The sequence below is a fragment of the Candoia aspera genome, chromosome 2 (assembly GCF_035149785.1).
Source record: "Candoia aspera isolate rCanAsp1 chromosome 2, rCanAsp1.hap2, whole genome shotgun sequence".
NCBI classification, from domain to species: domain Eukaryota; kingdom Metazoa; phylum Chordata; class Lepidosauria; order Squamata; family Boidae; genus Candoia; species Candoia aspera.
In genome coordinates, this window is record NC_086154.1 from 117,370,953 (window position 1) to 117,390,483 (window position 19,531).

The 19,531-nt window shown below is 42.5% G+C and overlaps 2 protein-coding genes across 5 annotated transcripts in view; one reads left to right on the forward strand and one right to left on the reverse strand.

Annotated features, from left to right (window-relative positions):
• PDE6G (phosphodiesterase 6G) overlaps positions 1–1,719 on the reverse strand; it is a 62,285-nt gene extending 60,566 nt beyond the window's left edge. Inside the window, exon 1 of the mRNA XM_063293422.1 lies at positions 1,515–1,719. The gene's annotated coding sequence lies outside the window, so the exon portion shown is untranslated. The remainder of the gene's footprint in view (positions 1–1,514) is intronic.
• Positions 934–19,277, forward strand: GPRC5C (G protein-coupled receptor class C group 5 member C). 4 transcript variants are annotated; one of them, XM_063293412.1, is made up of 6 exons: positions 1,093–1,523; positions 8,219–8,315; positions 11,008–12,084; positions 15,038–15,132; positions 16,330–16,488; positions 16,800–19,277. In XM_063293412.1, the coding sequence occupies exons 3-6, from the start codon at positions 11,052–11,054 to the stop codon at positions 16,830–16,832; spliced, it is 1,320 nt and encodes a 439-aa protein (XP_063149482.1). In that variant the 5' UTR covers positions 1,093–1,523; positions 8,219–8,315; positions 11,008–11,051; the 3' UTR covers positions 16,833–19,277. The 4 variants fall into 4 exon arrangements, with proteins under 4 accessions (XP_063149483.1, XP_063149482.1, XP_063149481.1 ...); XM_063293413.1 differs by lacking the exons at positions 1,093–1,523; positions 8,219–8,315 and adding an exon at positions 934–1,020; XM_063293411.1 differs by lacking the exon at positions 8,219–8,315 and having other exon boundaries at positions 1,094–1,523.
• The last annotated feature ends 254 nt before the right edge of the window (positions 19,278–19,531 follow it).

Sequence of the window (19,531 nt, forward strand, 5' to 3'; positions counted from 1 at the left end):
CCAAGGGTTAAAAGATCTTCTAATTTCCATATTAGGAAGTGCAGTAGAATCAGAAATGTTATTTAAGGTTATATTGTTGCACTACATTCAAGTTTTCATAAAATACTTTAAGAACAGTTTAAAGATCTGAGTTAAATTAAAATCCAATTTAAATATGTCACCCAAAGAAGGCTAGTTCCTCCCTGCTTGCCAACTATGGGCAATATACCAGATGAAACTTCTGAGAGCTACTTACAATCTCGAAAAAGGGTTTACATATCCAATGCTTCCAAATTCTCCTACTTTGCCCCATTGGGCCCAGTGCACACTTCTTTCCATTTCTTGCTCATTTATGTAACTATGCACTTCAGGAATCATTTTGTAGACCATGTCTGCATCCCTAAACGTTCCATGACAGCCAGTAGTTGAATGCATTTCTTGGCAATGCTGTATGGTATTCTATTACTAATGGTACTATTAATTTATGGAGTTTGGTTGCATTATATGTGCTTCTCTGATAGGAAAATTGCCAACTTTCCAGCAATAGTACATGTAATTGGGCTGTTGACCTCAGGATGACTAACAGGTAAACAAGGCAGACAGGTCCACCCCACCCACCCCACTCCTTAGAGTAACCAGCAGCCTTCCCTGTTTCACTGAGTGCTGCGGAAAGGGCGGCGGGCGGGGGCAGCTTAATGCTTGGGAAAGGAGTCTAAGCCACAAAGTGGATCCTCAAAATATAAAGGAAACGTGAGAGTCAACACTGGCATCTTTTAAACACCAGATGTTGAATAACAACAACGATTTTACCCAGCTCCTCTGAGGCTATGCAGTGTTCTCCAGGAATCTCCCCACCGTGGGCGTTTTGTGAAACTAGACTGAAAACCAACGAGCCAGCGCGTCCATCTGGGGTTCAACCAAGCACCAGTCTCCCGAATCTTTTAACTCCTGAGATGGGATTTGTTGTCTCGCACTGAGTACAATGCAGAAAGAGGGAAGAGGCGTGGGTGAAACCAGCGAGAGCGCCAGCCACAAAACCAGGTCTGGATTTGCAGCGCCACAGAGAACCTGGGCAGGGATGAGTCGAGGGAGGCGGGACGGGCTTCTCGCACGTTAAGGCGAAAGCTCGGTTACTCGACACACAAAGATTTCTGCGGAGCCGAGAGCGGGGCAACGGAGGTGATTTATTAGCCTGCAATCTGGTTGCAAAGGGCTGGCCGAGGGCCTGATAAGCACCCTGAATGGAGCTTGATGTCACGCTAGTGTCAAGCTGGTAGCTTCCCAGGGCGGAAAGCGAGGGAGCGTCGACCAAGGAAAGAAAAAGCTTTCTCAGCCTCGCCTCCCTCCCCACCCCGTCGGTCCCCAGCCCCGCCACGACACGCCCTCTGCGCCGGCTGGCTCAACTTTCGGGTCCGGCCGGTGGGAGGAAGGGTCCCGGGGGCGACCGGGCTGCCAATCCCGCCGGGTCCCGAACCCCGCGAGCAGCAGCGTTGAGCTTCGGCCCCTGGGAAGGGAGGAGCGCCTGTTTGTCCTACCTAAAGCAGGTAAGCGCCGGGCTGGTTCCTCGCCGGCGACGCGGGTTCTGCTCTTCTGTGGAGAGCGTCTGCGGAGGGAGCTAAGTGACAGCCTCGCCTCGCCCGGGGTCTCCAGGAGTTGGGCACCTTCTGCTGACCCCAGAAGATAACTTGAAGCATGAAAAGGGGGGGTTCGTTTCTTTCAGAAGGAGCGGCGCGGCGGCGGCGGCGGGGGGTGGGTAATACCCAAATGCAAAGCGCCTCCCTGCTTCCTGTTAGAATGTTCTTCTCTGCTTGTGCTTGAAGGAGCTGGTAAGGTCCGGTAACCTTAACCCATGACCGAACTATGTAGCCGTTGGATGGACCCAGTACAGTTCTTTCTTTCTGAAAGTATAACTAAGGGTGACAATGGGTGTGTGTGTCGGCGCTTAAGTATACATATATGCGTTTGGATTTTCAGGTATTTGTTTTGTTTCGTTTTAAACCCATCCGCAGCAAGGAGAGGTTTGAAGCTTTAGAACAAATCTGGAACATGCTTCATATTTTGCTTGAGGAGTGTGATTGAAAGAGGAAAGCAAATAGCCCCTCCCCAAAAGGTTGTTAGGAGCACCCAGGGACTTAATACCGTGACTAGGGGTGGGAAATTTGCAGGCAAAATAGGACTTCTTTAATGGTTGGTGGTGTATTTCTCTCTCTCTCTCTCTCTCTCTACACACACGAGTGTGCACACATTCACAGCAAAGGGGACTGAGAAATGCAACCACTGTTGAATTTGGAGCAAAAGAACCTGGGTCCAGATCCCTGCTCAGCCCTCATCAAACCTTTTGGCTGGTTGGAGCTGTTATGTGGATGAAATTGAACTCTCATAGGGTATATGTTATCCCTAGGACATTGGGAAGAAAGGGATGCCACAAATGGGACTGAGAATTTTTTGTTTTAAGTGTCTTGGTGCTACTTCATGTTGCCAAGGATGGGGGGTTAATGGTGATGAGCTGGCTTTAAGAACCAAGCTTCCTGGATGGATCCTCTTTTTGGTTTCAGGAAGGAGGAGTCCTGTGTTACAGCTAGGGAAGTGTACTACTCTGGTAAGATATAGAACTCTTGAGTTCAGGCAAGGATTTACAAGGGTTGTGAGTTAGCCAGAGAAGAAGGACACTTGCCTTTTTGCCTCTCCTCTGCAAACAAAAGTGTATTAAATAAACTGGGAACTTTGGATTCTTGACCAGGAGTACCATAGTTTTCGAGGCTAAATGGGTGAAGTAAGAATCTGTGTGTTGACTCCTGGCAACTGCCTGGACAAATCCCTGCAGTTTTCTTGACAAGATTTCAGAAGTGGCTTGCCATTGCCTCCTTCCTAGGGCTGAGAGAGAGTGACTGGCCCAGGGTCACCCAGCTGCTTTGTGCCTAAGGCAGGGCTAAAATTCCCAGTCTCCCAGTTTCTAGCCTGGTGCCTTAGCCACTATACCACCTGGTTCTCTCAAGGTAAGAATCTATAAGCTGCTAAAAGCCCTTTCCATGACTTTATCAAGTTCCCTTCTCAAAATACTAGTTAGTAGGTAACACTGCAGAACTGTTCAGTTGCTTTGATATCTGGAGCCATCGAAGAGGGAATAATGCAAGTCTTCCCCAGTCAGTGCCCTCCATATATTTGGTCTAGAACTTTTGTCATTTCGGACTTTCAGCCTTAGGGGCTGAGGCTCATAGGAGTTGCAGTCAAAGCCATCTGATGAACATCCACTGAGGAAGGCCAGTGAGCATGCTCTTGGAATTAGGCTGACATATGATAAGGACCTGATGCCTCCAGTCAATGGTGTGGATGGCTGTCAACCTCTCAAAGCCAGTCTGCAGAATTCAGGCTACCATAAACTGTCAGTCGCAACCTATTCTAGCCTGCAATACTGGCTTATGAATTTGTTCTAGAGTTTGCACAACCAGGCCTAGTTTTAAAAATGTTTCATACTGGCTGACATGTTTTGGCTATGTTTACATCACATACTGAAACACAAACCAGCCAAATATATTTCAGCTTTGTTTAGTATATGAATCCAGCCACTGGGGTCAATTTTGTCTTCCGTGTATCAGGCAAACCCAGTAAATTGAGTGAATTGTAGTTCAGTTAATTACAGATAAGCAGGGTGTTTGAACACAGCTGTTATTTGTTCCATTCAGCTGTACTTTCTGGAGTTAACTTCCAGTAGATAAGTTTTCACAGAACGCAGTTTCTGGAAGTTTAATGTATGTGTTTTATTTATTTTGAACAGACTTCTAGATCTGAATATTCTTTGCAGGAAGATATTTCTGTTCTTTTAGGAAGAGGGTGTGTCCTCCTGCATACATCTTTTCATCATCCCCTGTCCCACAATGTCAGTATTTTATTTCTGTTTACTGCTGATTTGTTATATAGCAATCATTGGTATTTCCACTTTTGCATTTTGGCCTGCATGAGCTGGCCAAACCAGCACAGTCTTGTTAAAGGCTGAGTCTGGCAATCAAGCATGTTTAAGAGCAGGCTGTCGCTCTTTCCCAGTGTTTCTCAACCTTGGCAACTTTAAGATATGTGGACTGGTTGGGGAATTGGCTGGCTGGGGAATTCTGGGAGTTCAAGTCCACGTATCCTAAAGTTGCCAAGGTTGAGAAACACTTATCTTTCCTAAGACATCCTTGTGGGTTTGGAGCCATGGAGAAAAGGGTCTCTGGGCTCTATAAGGAGTCCTATGACTTCCTTTCCTCTCATGCTGGCCAACAGAAATAATTGCTCACTGCTTCTTCCTTCCCCTGCCATTTCCACCTCTCCTGCCTACTCCAGAGTCTTAACTGGAAACATCCAACCCTCTTGAGACAGAGCCAGTAATTGCTTCCAGGTACCTTGGAAATGGCACCTGCTTCCTGCAGAAGTGTGAATCATAGAAGAAAGAGGAATTTCTGGGCCTTTGCAGTTTGGGGATTGTTCTACAGCTTGCCTGTTGCCTTGGAAAGAAAAAACTGTCCATGGAAATAGAACAACTTTTTCCAATTATTTCTGTTCTCTTGGAAAGCTGATTGGGGGAAAAGTATATCTGTGTGTAACTGTGCTTACTTTGTGTTGTCTATGGGTGCAGTGAAAGGCAATTCACTAAAACCTCTGGGGCAATGTATCATTTGATGCAAGTGGAAAAGTTGAAACAGAAGTGTTTAATAAAAATGTACTATGCCTCCTGGCCTGCCATGGAAACCAGATGTCAGAACTGTGGCTTCACATAGGCCCTTGATGCTGTTCCCCTCAGGCAATGTTTCCAACCTCCCCTTTTTAAAATACCACATGTTATTTGCAAGGAGAATCTGGGAAAAACAGACCCATGAAGCTCATACCTTTAATCCATCTGAAGCAGCACTGCCTTTTCCAACAAGCAGTGGATTTCAAAGAGAGGCCATTCTCATTACTTCTGCTAAGCGAAGATGTGTGGATGCGCCCTGTAGCTTTCCTACAATGATGTAAGTGTGCTAACATGGATCTTCAGATCACCCTTAGATAGCAGAGCCATGCTAGAGAAAACCAAGATAAATCTCAGACATCACTGCAAGGATAAACAAATGTTTTAACCAAGAGCTGCCTCATAGAAGGCATTCTTCTAGTTTATTACAGGATGCACAGCATTCGGTTCCTCTTTTTGTTTTACACATAGTAACTATTACTGGTCAGGGAATGTAAGGCTTGATAGTGCCCTTTCCTCAAATGACTTATCTGACCAGATGTGATTCAGTGGCATCTTCCAGAGAACACTCAGAACTATGAGAAGCTTACTGGTGGGTGCATCCTGCAGATTTCATATTTGTAATTGCATCTGGGGGTCATTACATGTGAAAGAGCAGTGCACAAGAGATGAATTCTGATTGAAGAGAATTATGGACCCCCCCCCCCAATTCCTTTTAGAGTCATGGATAGAGAACAAAGGCATATCCATTTTAGTTCTTTATCAAGTGTATTAGCTATATTCTGATTTGAATTTTTTTTAAGTAAAAAAATGGGAGCCCTCACCAGCTTAGTGGTATCCTAGACGCAGACCTGTTTCTGCTGGTTCAAAATTGGAACGAAGAAAGGAAGGTTAACAGCTAAGCTATCTTACTGATCACTAGTTTGAAGAAGTTTATTGGGGTGGATTTCCAGGGAATTGCAGTGAAGCAAGTGTCAATGTTTACTTCTTCTCAGGGGCTTACTTATTTGATTCTGCTGAATCAGATACTGTTTGTTGGAGCACATGAAAACAGGGCAAAAGTGCTTGCTCTAAGAATAGAGATGACAGCAGTAACTAGCTTGCTCTGAATCCCTATTTATTTAGTATATTTTTATCCAGCCTTTCTGATCTTATCCAGGCATTGATTGGACCAAATCTGTGTTGTATGATTTAGCAAAAAGGCTGCATCATCTGCTCATAGACCATGCACTGACCCCAGATTCTCTTGCTTGTTAGATAGGACAGCTGCATCTGGGATGCAAAAATCCAGTCAATCCCTAGAAGATGGCAAAGAGTTAGTTTTTTGTATCTCTTCACTACCCTCTAGTGGCTATTTGGATATAGGCAACCCAGGACTGGTAGTTGGATATGTAGAGGAAAATCTCTCTGTGTGTATGTATATACATGTACGCACCACACACACACATTCAAGGAAGCTGTAGCAAAGGAAACTTTCAAGGCAGGATACAATTGAGAAAATCTCATACCTATTGCATTAAGGAGGGCAAAATTCTCTCCTTTTGTATGCTGAAGTAGCACCGAATGGAAGACCTACACCACAGTTAGAATATGCAGGCCAAGTTGCCAGGCCCTCTTTTCTAAAGACCAAGTTGTTAGAACTTTGGGCTTGCAGTAGTTGAAATACCAGAAATGCCTACATTTTTGTTGTTAATTCTCAAGCTGGAGCAAGCAGATTAACACTAGGGAACTGGTAGCTTCGTAATATATATAGAGAGAACCATAATTTATTCAGGGAGATGGTGTTAGTAATGCTGGAAAGTGTCATTTCTGGGTGTTCAGGTCAGAGGTATGCCCTAAATTGACTTTGATGTTTTGGGAACATTTTTTTCCACTGGGAAGGGAGATAAAATGAGCTCGTGTGTGAGAGAGAGGTCATATATTTGCCTCTTTTCCTGATAAGACAGCAGAACAGAATTAAGCTTCACCACAGATAGTGCTCTTTAAAGTGAAGTTGCACAACGGTGTGCTAATAAGGAAACAATGGATGTTGTAGTCTTCTAAATTTGGGAGCACAGCTTTTGCTTATATAAGTAATTCAAAGTGTTGTAGGATAATGCACTTTAAAAAGGAATATTTGATGTTCAAGTGTCTGGGTATTTTACTTAAATCCCTAAACAAAGTGCTTTTTAAAAGAAGCTGATGTATTTGCAAAAGCGTGGGGAAATTTGTGGCTTTGGGCTATATTGATTGATACTGAAGGAGCCACCTGAATGAAAACAAAGCCCTAAAACATCTACATAGCAAAGAAGTATTATTTTTGGACCACATATATGGAAATGGGATTTGTGCACTAACATTCAGGTACATACAAATCTACAAGCTTCCTAAGGTGTGCAGTTGCTTAAGATGATTTGGTGCTTCTATCACTGATGCTGCCCTTAAATGTCTTAAAGGATTATCAGAGGGACACTGTAGTTTTTGGAGTATTATGCTAAACAGTGTTTCTCAACCTCAGAAACTTTAAGATGCATGGACTTCAACTCCCAGAACTCTTCAGCCAGCACTGCTGGCTGGGGAATTTTGGGAGTTGAAGTCCATACATCTTAAAGTTGTCTGGGTTAAGAAACACTGATGCTAGATCATCTCTAGCCAAAAGTCTAATATTCCATAATGGTAAATCTATCCACCTTTTATGTTTAGAACATGCAAATTATGCAGTTCTCATTTACATAAACTTGAAAAAGTTCGTGTAAGTATTTTACTTGCCTTTCATAGAATTAATAGACTTGAAAACCTTGCCATTTTTTATTGTATTGGAGCACTGTTGAAAAAAAAGTAACTTTTAAAAAACTTTTATATAAACCAAAACTCAACAGGATCATCACCATCATCCAGAGACAATGATGGAATGTGGGCTAGCTGTTGCATTTTTGGCTATTAGGCTGTTACTGACACAAAGTCTGCTTCCAGAAACGGTGGCAGAATATTCATGGAGACTCAGTAAATAGAAATCAACTGGACAGGAAATTCATTGGTAGGATGTCTTCTTGCTCAACCACAGTTTAGAACTTCCCTGGCTTAACACTGATTTTTTTTAGCTGTTTGCCAACAGGATTCACATGCTTTCAACCCCAGAGGTAGAGTACAATATTGAAAAACCAGATTTAAAGCTAAGATTCTCAAGTTTTCATTGAAACCCCTGGGATTCCACATTAAATGGAAATGATATCTAAGAAGCGTATACTAAGGGCTCAATCAATTCCTGATCGGAGTTAGCAAAAGGGTCCTTTAAGGTATCTCTGCTAAAAGCTGTTGTTTTATGTTCTGGCACTCAGATGTATGGCTCCTTTAACATAATGCCTTTGATGTCAAGATGACTATTGGTAGAATGTGAAAAGCTTGATATGGGCAGGGTTTAAGGGTTCGTCTTCAGGTTGTACAGTTCAGCAAATAGGATGGTGGTTTGGCTGAGTAGGAAACTGCCCAAAGAATTTCCTCCAATGAAACTGGAGGCAGCTTGTGTTTTAGGCCCAAATAATCCTGTATCCATAGATATGAAGAGGATCTACACAGTCAAAGAGAAAAAGTCAGTGTTTATAGAGGGAGCTGCCTTCTAAATAGAGAGGAAACTCATCTACCAAGCTCCCAGGTACCAAGCGCCTGAAACACAAATTAGCCCTGATCAATCCTGGTCATGCAGTAATCAGATCTGGAGGGCAAGAGAGTCCCTCTTTAGGAAGTACGAGGAATCCTCTGAGCCTGGGAACCAAGCAGTCCTGAATGGGAGCCCAAGAGAGGGTTGGAGGGTGATATCTCAGAGGAACACAGCTAATCTGGGAAATGTTTTACAGTACAGGGTGGGGGAATTCTTGTTGTTATTATGGTTGTTCCCCAGAACAGTTTAGGAGAGGGAGAGAGAGAGAGAGAAGTTCTTTATGTGTATTATGCATTCTTTCTCCTCCCCTCCCAGCTGTGTTTTCTCTAAAGACAAGGCAAGTCTCAGGCCTCTTTTTCCCTCTGCAGACTTCATGGTCCATCAGTAGCAGCTCTGCTACAACTTAGCAGATGAAGTGGGAGACGGTTCAAACCTTTTCTGCTGGCCTGCAGGAGAGGGAAAGGCTGCCCTCATGAGCATGCTTTAGACCTTTGTAAATGTTTACATTAATATTATTCATCCCTTAGGCTTTTTCAGTAGCGACCGAAAACAGGCTATTGGTACAACAACTAAAATGGTTGATCAAGGTTCTGTTATTTCACTCCTCTTTAGTTACAGGTTCCCAGTCCTAAACAGCCAAGTGCAGTCATAATGGTGCCTTAGATCTTCCTTGTCAATATGGGAAGGTTCTTGGTGAGCAAGGCAGAGTGCTGTCCTCAGTTTTCTCCATGTCTGAAGAGGGAACTGGTGACTGTCCCAAGACCAGGGATGATTGCATCTTGGCAGAGCACTTGCTTTGCCTGTAGAAGGCCTCACGCTCAATTTTGGCCATTGCTAGGAAGGAAGAAGAAAGACTGCTAGTCAGTATGGGTACCCCACTGAGCTAGTGGGATCAATGTCTTGACTTGGTACAAGAGAAATGATTCTGTGCAGTCTTCATGGCAGTGCAAGGATTGGAACCTATTCTTTCCCCGGATACCTGAGGTATCTGTTAACAGGATACCCCATTTATCTCTTGTGTGGTTCTAATATGTTGATTTCCCCAGAAACTCAAATAGGAGAGGGGAATGAAAAGCCTCTCCTTCTAATCTAGACAGGCCACCTGCTTGGTGGCTACTGCCATCATCTGCCCTGTGCTGAGCCTTTCTAAAGACAGCTGCTGGTAGGTTTTGGCATCAGATGACAACTTTTTTCTTTCTACCAGCCCTTCAATTTTATATTGGTTGCATTAGCCAGGTTCTTGGTTTTAATTCTCTTAGGGTTTTTTTAAAAAAATTCTGTGTTTAAGATTTGATTTGTACTATTAGTTTAGTTTTGTAATGCTTCCTTCAGTACAGTCCTTCAGGCTGCTCTAAGTTTGTAACTGTGTTGCAAACCACAGAACAGTGGGAGATAGAAATATAAGGAACTGCTTTATAGCAAATCAAAGCATTGACCTATGTACCCCTTGTTGGTTGTGTTTGTGTCATGCTTTACCCAGAGTAAACTTAACTCAAGTTTATGGAGCTAATCTAGTTTTCTGTGTTCACATGAATTATTCTGTGTTCACATGAATTATTCACATAGTCTAGATCAACCACTAGGTTAAAAGTGGCTGGTTAGTTTGCATCTGTGTCATGCGAAGGCAGCCACTGACTGGCCATTTTGGCCACAGTTCTTTTAAATTAGACATAAAATCAATGTTATGTTGGACACCTACTACTGGATTTCCTGGCCTTAGGAAACCACAGGTCCAGGGGCCCTTACATTGATTGGACTGTTGCTGATAATAGCTAAATGAGCTACACAGATTAGGACATTTACTGTTGATCAGCCTTAGCCATTAGCCTCCTGCGATCTAGATTTAAGAACCAACTCAGGAGAAAGGGTTGAGGCATCCTTCTCCCCAATACATTGTCTTTCAGATGTTCTGAAGTACAGCTCCTATAAGCCCCAGCCAGCATGGCCCTTGGTTGGGGATAATGGGACTTAAACTTTCAGAGAGCCATCAAGTTGGATAAGGCTAATAAATAGCATTCAGTCACCCGGTGCTGTTACTTTAATAAACTTGAAGGCTCTTGTAGCTACTTAAAAGTTCTAAATTTAGCTGTCCTCTGGAACATGTAGTTTGGCTCTCATGGAAAGCTGCTTTCAAGTACTAGTGCTGTATCAAATGAACCTTGATCCTTGTCTAACCTTCCCTCCCCCAGTGTAAACATTTCTATCTTCACCAGTGTTACTCAGGGTAATAATCAACACAGGACAGACACCTTTTCCTTTGGCTTGCTAAAGCCTAGCAGTGCTCTTAAAGGTACTTGAAGAGGTGAACCAAAGAGGTATAAATAACGTAAAGTATTATCAGGACAATGGAGTTGGAGGACTCAACCCGAAGTCTCAGGGCTTCATATAGGCCTCTAAAATCCTGGATGCATAGCCCTTCTAAAGGTTACCACATATTATAATGTTTAATGTGAAACAAGGAGTAAGGTATTAAGTAGGGAAAGTAATCATTTGGACACTATTTATTTTATTCAGGTTTAATATACCCTACTTTGTCCGGGTTTTGTCCACTTTTGGAGTGTGATCCTTGGTACATGATCCAAAGGCCAAGTAATGACTCTCAGCTGCAAAAATATTGAACATCTCTGGAGAAGAAAAATACCTCATGCATTTTCATAGACTCTGTATTTTTTCTTTCTTGTTTTAGTTCTTTCCTGAAAAGCCAAGAATATTCGCCATCGTTCCACCATAATGGCTGCACCCAAGACGCTACTGCCATGTCTTTGGCTTCTTGTACTTCCCATGAAAGCATGCTTAGCTCAGGTGACTTCACCACCACCATCATCACCACCACCAGGATGTGGCAAGGACTTGAACTCCATCTACTACAACCTTTGTGACCTATCTACAGCCTGGGGCATTGTGTTAGAAGCTGTGGCCAGCTTTGGTGTTGTGACCAGCTTTGTCCTCACTGTGGTCCTAGTGGCCAGTGTGCCTTTTATCCAAGATTACCGGAAGAAGAGCTTAATAGGGACTCAAGCTTTCTTTCTGTTGGGCACTTTGGGGCTTTTCTGCTTGACCTTTGCCTTCATTGTCAGGCAAGACTTCTCAACATGTGCTTCACGACGCTTCCTCTTTGGTGTCCTCTTTGCTATTTGCTTCTCCTGCCTGGCTGCCCATACCCTCAGTCTCAATTTCTTTGCACGGCAGAACACCGGGCCTCGGGGATGGGTCACTTTTGGCATGGCTTTGGTCCTCGTCTTGGTTGAGATCATAATCAATGCTGAGTGGCTCATTATTACTGTGGTGAGGAGTGATGGTACGTCCAAGGATCCTTGTGAACTGAAGAATGAGGACTTTGTCATGGCGCTCATCTATGTAATGTTCCTGCAAGTAGCTACTTTCATTGCTACTTGGCCTGTCTTGTGTGGACATTACAAGCACTGGAGAAAGCATGCTGTCTTCATCCTCCTCACAACTTCCTTTTCCATGGCCATCTGGATAGTATGGATTGTTATGTATGTTTATGGCAACCAGCAGGAACAGAGATCAACTTGGGATGACCCCACATTGGCTATTGCTCTTGTCTCCAATGCCTCTGTTTTTGTTTTGTTTTATGTCATCCCTGAGATTTCTCAGGTAATCAAACCAGGACCAGAACAGGCCTATGAGGATGATGTCTACCCCACACGAGGGGTTGGCTATGAAACAATCCTCAAGGAACAGAAATCCCAAAGCATGTTCGTGGAGAACAAAGCTTTCTCAATGGATGAACCTTCTTCAGGTAGGCCTGTTGGTGAAGAGGCCAGGAAATAAATGACACAATGTAACCAGAGGAATTGCATTCTGGGTTATACTTGCTAACCTTAACCCACCATGTTTTTATGTAGGCATAAACATAATTAATGAAAAATGGGTGCATTTGCTCCCCCCTCCTTTTTTTTTTAGCACAATGTTGCCTATGAGTGGGTATCACAGTCATCAGTATCTGTGACCCAGCTGGAGAAGACCAGGGGATTGATGCACCTGGTGGTGATAGAGAATCAGGTTCACCCTGATGATGCTATCTGTTCAATTGTGCCTGACTGTCGGTGATTCTATGGACCAGCTCTTGCCACATTTCCCGATCTTGTACGGCTTCTTTTAGCTGTTTTATGTTCTGGCTGGTGTTGGCTTTGATGGTGTCTAGCCACCGTGTTTTTTGGCAGCCTCATTTCCTTTTACTGCTGACCATTCCAAGCATAATTGCCTTTTCCAGTGAGTTTGATCGCATGACATGGCCAAAATAAGTAAGGCAGAGTTTTGTGATTATGCCCACCAGTGATATGTCTGGTTTTATATGCTCCAGTACTTGCTTATTTGTCACCTTTGCTGACCAAGGAATGTGCAGGAGCCTTCTCCAACACCACAGCTTGAATGAGTCGATTTTCTTCCTGTCTAGTTTTTTCATGGTCCAACTTTTGCAACCATAGGTAGCTATGGGGAACATGATAGTGCGGACTAATCTGCATTTAGTTGCCAGGCTGATACCCTTGCTTTTCCTTACCCGATTCATGTTCACGCTACACTTTCCCTATGTTGTGGTGTGCTGCTGTGATTCTCTGTAGATTCTTAGTGGCTTTGCATATCCTGTAATCTGCACAAGAATGTTACTGTCATTGTGCCATCACACTTGTGGGGCAGGAAGGTTAGATAGCATTGATACAAGCAAACTGGCCATCTGTTTTCTCTTCTATGATCTTATAACACTTCCTTGTCACCTCACCTCTCACTTTGTAGCTGAATTTTCTAACTATGCTACGTGTTGAATGGTAGCTAGATGGAGATATTTTTCATAGGATCATGAAAATCCAGACAGGCTTTGCTAAATCTGAGCTGATAAATGACTTGGGGTTTTCTGTCTTAAAATGTACATATAGAATAAAATAATAAAGATTTAAGGCTATATTTATTTGGGAGGAAATAAGTCCAGTGGAGTTTACATCTAGGTTTATATAGTGATAACTGGGATGTAAATGTATTATTTGCAAGATTTCTAGGCTCATACCTTCAGAAATATCCCTATTTTTTGAAATGCCCAGAATCTTTGCCTGCTGAAAGATATAAAAATGTAATACTATAAATAAAAACCAAGATATCATATTAAAACTATTTTCAGCTAAGAAAATCAGTTTAATAGGGACGCGGTGGCGCTGCGGGTTAAACCGCTGAGCTGCCGATCGGAAGGTCGGCGGTTCGAAACCGCGCAGCGGGGTGAGCTCCCGTTGCTCGTCCCAGCTCCTGCTCACCTAGCAGTTCGAAAACATGCAAATGTGAGTAGATCAATAGGTACCTCTTCGGCGGGAAGGTAACGGCGTTCCGTGTCGTCATGCTGGCCACATGACCCGGAAGTGTCTATGACAACGCCGGCTCTAAGGCTTAGAAACGGAGATGAGCACTGCCCCCTAGAGTCGGACACGACTGGACTTTACGTCGAGGGAAACCTTTACCTTTACCTAAAATCAGTTTAGAATAGCACATCCAGTAGCTGGATTCACCTTTTTGGTTTATATGATTTGAAGAGAAACCGGCCTTTAGGCTAAGATCAGATGCAATGCCGTACAGAACCTGTTGATTATGTATCATGTACAAATGGACTCAGTATGATAAGCATGATTTATTTTAGGCCCGTGCATCAGTTTGAAATTATGATTTATTGTTGGCTTACTGATTACATCAGCCATATTGCAGGGGCTGGAGAGAACTGAACTTCAGAGTATCAAGACAACCAGCATGGCCTCTAGAGTGCCATAAATCCAGATGGATTTTCTTATTCACAGAAAGTCTCCAAGCTCCTTGGGCTCATTAAAACTTACTTTGTCTATAGTTACCCACAAACAAGGGTTTGTTTTATGGGCAGCTTATGAAACAAAAATCCCAGCAGCCTTCTGATGGCTCTTTCATTGGACTGCATTGATCAGTTGGTGCTTCCAAGCAGCAAGAAGTCACCTGAAAGAAATATAGCTACGTATGTACACAGGTGTACTTGTAAGAAAGGGATACCATTAATTTGGGGTATAGCTTTAAGGGTTTAGCTTTTTCTTTTTTTAAAGTATACACTTCTATACATACTTGTGGGTCTATTTGTTAGGGTCTCTCTCTCTTTTTTTCTATCTTTATCTATCCCTGTACCTGGAGCTATAAAAGTAGCTGGACACACAAATCCAGGATGCTAAGATTCTAATGCCACCTTTGCCAGTGCTAGGAAAATCTCCCTTTGTTGACTTGCAATATGCCTGGCAGTTACTAAAGCCATGGAAATGGTATCACTGTCTAAATCTAAGTGAAGGTAGTGAATCCAGAAAAACTGCCTAGGCATGATTTTATGATTGGATCTGGAATAACATGTTAAATTCACACACACATCATTTTCCCATGGGTAATTAGATCTTTAACTCTACAGTAGTGGCTCTTGGCGTAGGAAGATCCATGGAAATGTGGCCCCCCCAATTTTTTTTAGTGTAATCTTTCTCTTGTTTCTCATGAGACCCTCCAGTCTCAAGGGAAGCTTTCCTATGAGGTCATGCTAGAAAATCAATATAATTTTAAATATAGAAACCAGTCACCTTATGCAAGTTAATTGACCAGCAGTCTTCTCCAGAGCTTGCCATTCAACCCATGCTACCTAGTTTTGCCTCTGGAAAATGTTTGGGATGGTGTATTTAAACGTTATTGTCCTGTGGTTTCTCTCTTTCCAGCTAAAAAGCCTGTGTCCCCGTACAGCGGATACAATGGGCAGCTTCTGACAAGCGTATATCAGCCCACAGAGATGACTTTAATGCACAAAGGGCCTGTAAGTGAATGCGTGGTTGTGCTGGCAGCTGCTTCTCCTTCTCATCTTGCTTGCCTGTAGCTTAATTCATTGTATGGTAGGCTTAAAACAGACAGACAAACAAACCATACCTATAAAGTCTGTCAGTAGAAGAGGCTATGCCTGACCAGAGAGGTGAAGGCTTGTCTGAAATGTTAAAACCAGAAATTATGTCAGGTGTATGTTGGAAAGGGGGCATCACAAGCAGGGGTCCCTTGAGGGTATGGATTCTGTAAATAAAAGCTGGTTAGTCTCATGGCTGGTTCTGTGTAAAGCTTTCTTTTAATGTTTAAGGTTGCAAATTCATTGTTTTCTTTTTTTAATCTTATTTCTTTTTGTATATATGATTTTTATTAGCCCGTTTTCAAACAAAGAAACATAAAATAATGCAAATAAAATAAAAATGAACAATTTACCATATACGAAGGCTCAAGGAAAGAAAAACATTATACAACAAAAATACATAAAAGGAACAAACAAAAACCATGATTACAACTGTGTAAAGCTTAGTTCCCAAATACAGAAAGATGTAAGATTCCCTTGATCTCTGTTTTCCTAAGTAGAGAAAGTTTAGCTCACTTATAGCTTAGGCCATGAAGAGCTGTTTAATTATAGTTACTCTCACCGGAGGTGATATTGCCTATATTAGATTTAGTGCCTCAGGTGCTTCTTGTGAGAACCAGGCCTTCTATAGCAGTTTACTGAGGCAGCCGTTGTTAAAGTTTCGATCTTTTACAATTAAGGAATCAGGAAGCTTAGGAGTTCGGAAAAGGTTTGAAACCTTCATTTGAGGGTCTCAGGTGAAATGGTATAAATTATGCTCATTCTTCCTGAATAGTGCCCTTTAATTACTATTTAACTAACAGTGGTTTGCCTTTGAAATCTCTTCCTCTTCCTTGTTCTATTCAATTTATCCCTGCACAATTTTAAACCTACAACATACAAAAGCTAAAAGATGTCAAGGCTAGTTTGATAGAGCTTAGTGAGAATCTAAGCCTGTTAACTGTGTTAGGAAATGAGAAAATACAAGTCTCTGAAAAGCCTTTTTAGTGCATTACAAATATTTTGGCATCAGCAATACTGGTTTGGTTTCTTTTGAAATTACAGCCATGTTTCAAAAACATGGTTCCCTTTCTGATTATACTTTTTACTCCATTTTACTGTTTTTGTTGGTTCCAGTTGGATGCCCCTTATGATGTCATCCTCCCTCGTGCTACAGTCAACAGCCAAGTGATGGGCAGTGCCAATTCTACCCTGCGTGCTGATGATGCCTATATTTCACAGAGTAAGCAAGCGTTGGCTCAGAAAGATGGAAGGAATGGGCAGGTGAGTGAAATGGTAAGCCTTGGTTTATTCTGTTGTAATCTTAGGAGCAACTGAATTCTTTTTATTGTAAACTGCCCAGAGTCCCGCGTTGGGGGAGATGGGCGGTGATATAAATTTAAATAATAAATAAATAAATAAATTCTTATCCCTCCCCACAACTGATATAATTAGTGGATCTGACCTTTCTGCTGCTGTCGATGTATAGCTGTCGGTAAAATTAGTCTGTCTCTTTCACACTTACTCTACATTCAGTTACTTCTCCTGAATCAAATACCTTTCCTAATGGAAAAAACCTAACATCTTAATGTCTTGTTTTGCCTTAGGCATCATCTCCATATAGCAAGAACAGATGGTAGAAGTTCTGAGTCCTGATCTCCACACATCCTGTTCCTTGGGAATGCCTTGCAAAGCCTGCCTTCACAAAGAAGCATCTAACTGGGCAAGGCCTTAGATAGACATGGAGATGTCATCCTGGGAACTGAGAAAATTTCATCCTGGTTGCTGAGGCAATGCAGTTTCTTCTTCTCATGCATAAGCCAAGTGTTCTGCTTGACATCTGTTACAGTGAATCTAGGTCACTGGGTCAGGATGCCACCTCCTCTTCTGTGTTCTGAACAGTGGGACTTCTATTCTCCTTGAAGCCTTCAGTCAAATTTATAATTCCACCTCTGTTCTGCCAGTACTTTGAGGGCCTCCCTCATTTTCACCCCACCAATGATGGACCACGTTCAGTGTGTTGAATCTTGTTCATCTTGTACAAATATGGTGTTATGAGTACTGAGAAGTTCCAATCTACAATACACAATTCAGCCTCTTGATGGATGAATAAATACCCCCTGCATCTTCCCATCTCATGTCCACTCCCACAAGAGAATGTTTTGGAAATTAGAAGCTTATCACTCCAATTCTTCTTAATAGAGGCCATTTTTAACAGAGAGAAACTGGTCAAATGCAGCAAGAACTCTTGAACATTTGAAGTATGATACGCTTTCTCCTAATCCTTCTGCCTTTGGACCAAGCCCTGGAATGTGACATCATAATGTTCTTGGAATCCTTATTGTTTCCTCTTCTATTGCCCTCTCCCTATTATGCATAAACCAAGTGTTCTGCTTGACACATGTTACAGTAAATTAAGGCCACATACTTTTTAAAAAATGCTTGGTGTTTTACTTTGAATGTCTGTGTATGCAGTGAGAAGGATCTACTTTATATTGTGGTCAGTGTCTAAACATTCTTGTCCAATATGGTGTTGACAACTAACTTGGTGGTTGAACATGTTGGAAGCATCAATGGACATGAAAGAGGGAAGCTATAAGTGGAGATGAACATTAAAATGGTACTTTCATTTTATGAAGTATAAAATGGTGAGATTTCCAAGACTGCTGTCAGTGACTGTTTTGTCAAAAAGGTTCATGGCCAATTGTGCTTTTAGTATGAATAAGCCTTCCTTAACCTGATTTCTCTAGATCTGAAGGACAACTCTCATCCTAGCCAATATGGGAGTACAAGATAACTGGAGGGCCCGGATTGGGAAAAGCTGCAGAACTATGAAGGAAAGTGGAGGAATTTAATTGCAAGGGGAGGCCAGAGGGCTCAGCAGCGCAAGAGGTGTGTGGTATCCCATAACTGCACAAACTATTTCAGTTTGAAAGGATTATGCTGTTGAACTGGAATTTTGCTACAGAATGGATGCCATCAGGCCTAGCACAAGAGCAGCTGGGAGTGGCTGTCTCAGGACAGAAATGTAATTGTCTCTTTTTGGCATTACTCATCTTGCTTTACCTCGTCCTCATCAGGTGAGAATGAGTCACATCCAGTCAGGATATTTTGTTCTGCTGACTTGTCCTTTCTCATTTTTGTGCTGTTCCTTGGGGGAGGTTCAGGCTCTGGCTGTACTCTGAAATAACGCATTTCCCTCTGTGTAGATTTGTCTCCCAACTGCCTCTGATGAAATCGGTTCTGAGATGCACAGTCTTAAGCCACAATAAATCTATTTTATATGCTTTCAGGCCTTTCTGGGGTATCCCACTTTCTCTTCATGCCTTTCTGTGCTAGTTCCTGGCTTATGGCCTGCCTGTCTTTATGCTGCTAGGTTCATTGTGTGCCACTTTTCTGTCTGCCTCCTCTTCCCACTTTGGGCAGAAAAGGGGCTGTTTCTCTCTCATATGCTGGCAGGAGGAGGAAGCTACCTTGATAAAAGAAGCAGTGCCTACTTCTCACATACGGTTTCATCAGGTCTTCTCCTGGCCTTGTAGACTGGTATCCTCTGAAGTTAAGCCTACTTTTTTCTTAAGCATTTTGTGCAGGCGGATTCTTTTCCAGCCTTCCCCAAACTAGTAAATGTGCTGGGACAGAGACTCCAGGAACGTTCTTTGGACCGTGTTCGGTTTGGAAAGGCTGTTCTGTACTGTCAGAAGAAGGACCATACCCTGCCTCTGGAGCCTGTGCTCAGGAATAGGAAGGACCAAGTTTACACTGACTCAGACCATGGCTAGCCTTGAAGAAGCTTGCACTGAGTCATGATTTCTGCTGAGAATGTTGTTCTGCACCTTGCTAGGAGATGCATCTGCTTCTAGCATTTGGGTGAAATATTCTCTGTTCTGATAATGAGAAATGATGTAATCTCCCTCTGCTACAGTAATGCAAGCTGTGAATAGATGGCAGGAAGACTAAGGAGGAATGTCCCTGACTGTGGTTTCATCCAGGCGTTCTTTAAACTGGGATTGGGGAAGTGGTTCTTTTAGGATTTGGCTTTTTTAATCCAGAGTTGTCTGACAGATTAAATATTTTTTTTCCTAAAATGGCTTCTGACTGCTTGTTTTGTCATACAGTATTCTTTTATGAGTTTGAGAACAAAGGAGGAGGAGTTGACAAAAAGAAGTGCAAAAATTAAAAAATATTTCTCTTCCAACTCTTTATTGCACATTTCCTAACTGATGGCTTCAGCTGCTTAATAGTTCTAGGAAGGGTTTGGACTTCCCAGAACATTGAACTTGATTATTATATGATTTTAAAACTCAGATCCTTTGATTTGACACAGGATTCATTTTCTGGA

What these genes read in the sequence shown, in the direction of transcription:
- GPRC5C (XM_063293413.1), top strand. Translation starts at nt 11,052, where the DNA reads ATGGCTGCACCCAAGACGCTACTGCCATGTCTTTGGCTTCTTGTACTT. An exon ending in AATGGATGAACCTTCTTCAG is followed by an intron (nt 12,085 to 15,037) that starts GTAGGCCTGTTG and finishes CTCTCTTTCCAG; the next exon opens with CTAAAAAGCCTGTGTCCCCG. An exon ending in ATGGGCAGGTGAGTGAAATG is followed by an intron (nt 16,489 to 16,799) that starts GTAAGCCTTGGT and finishes GTTTTGCCTTAG; the next exon opens with GCATCATCTCCATATAGCAA.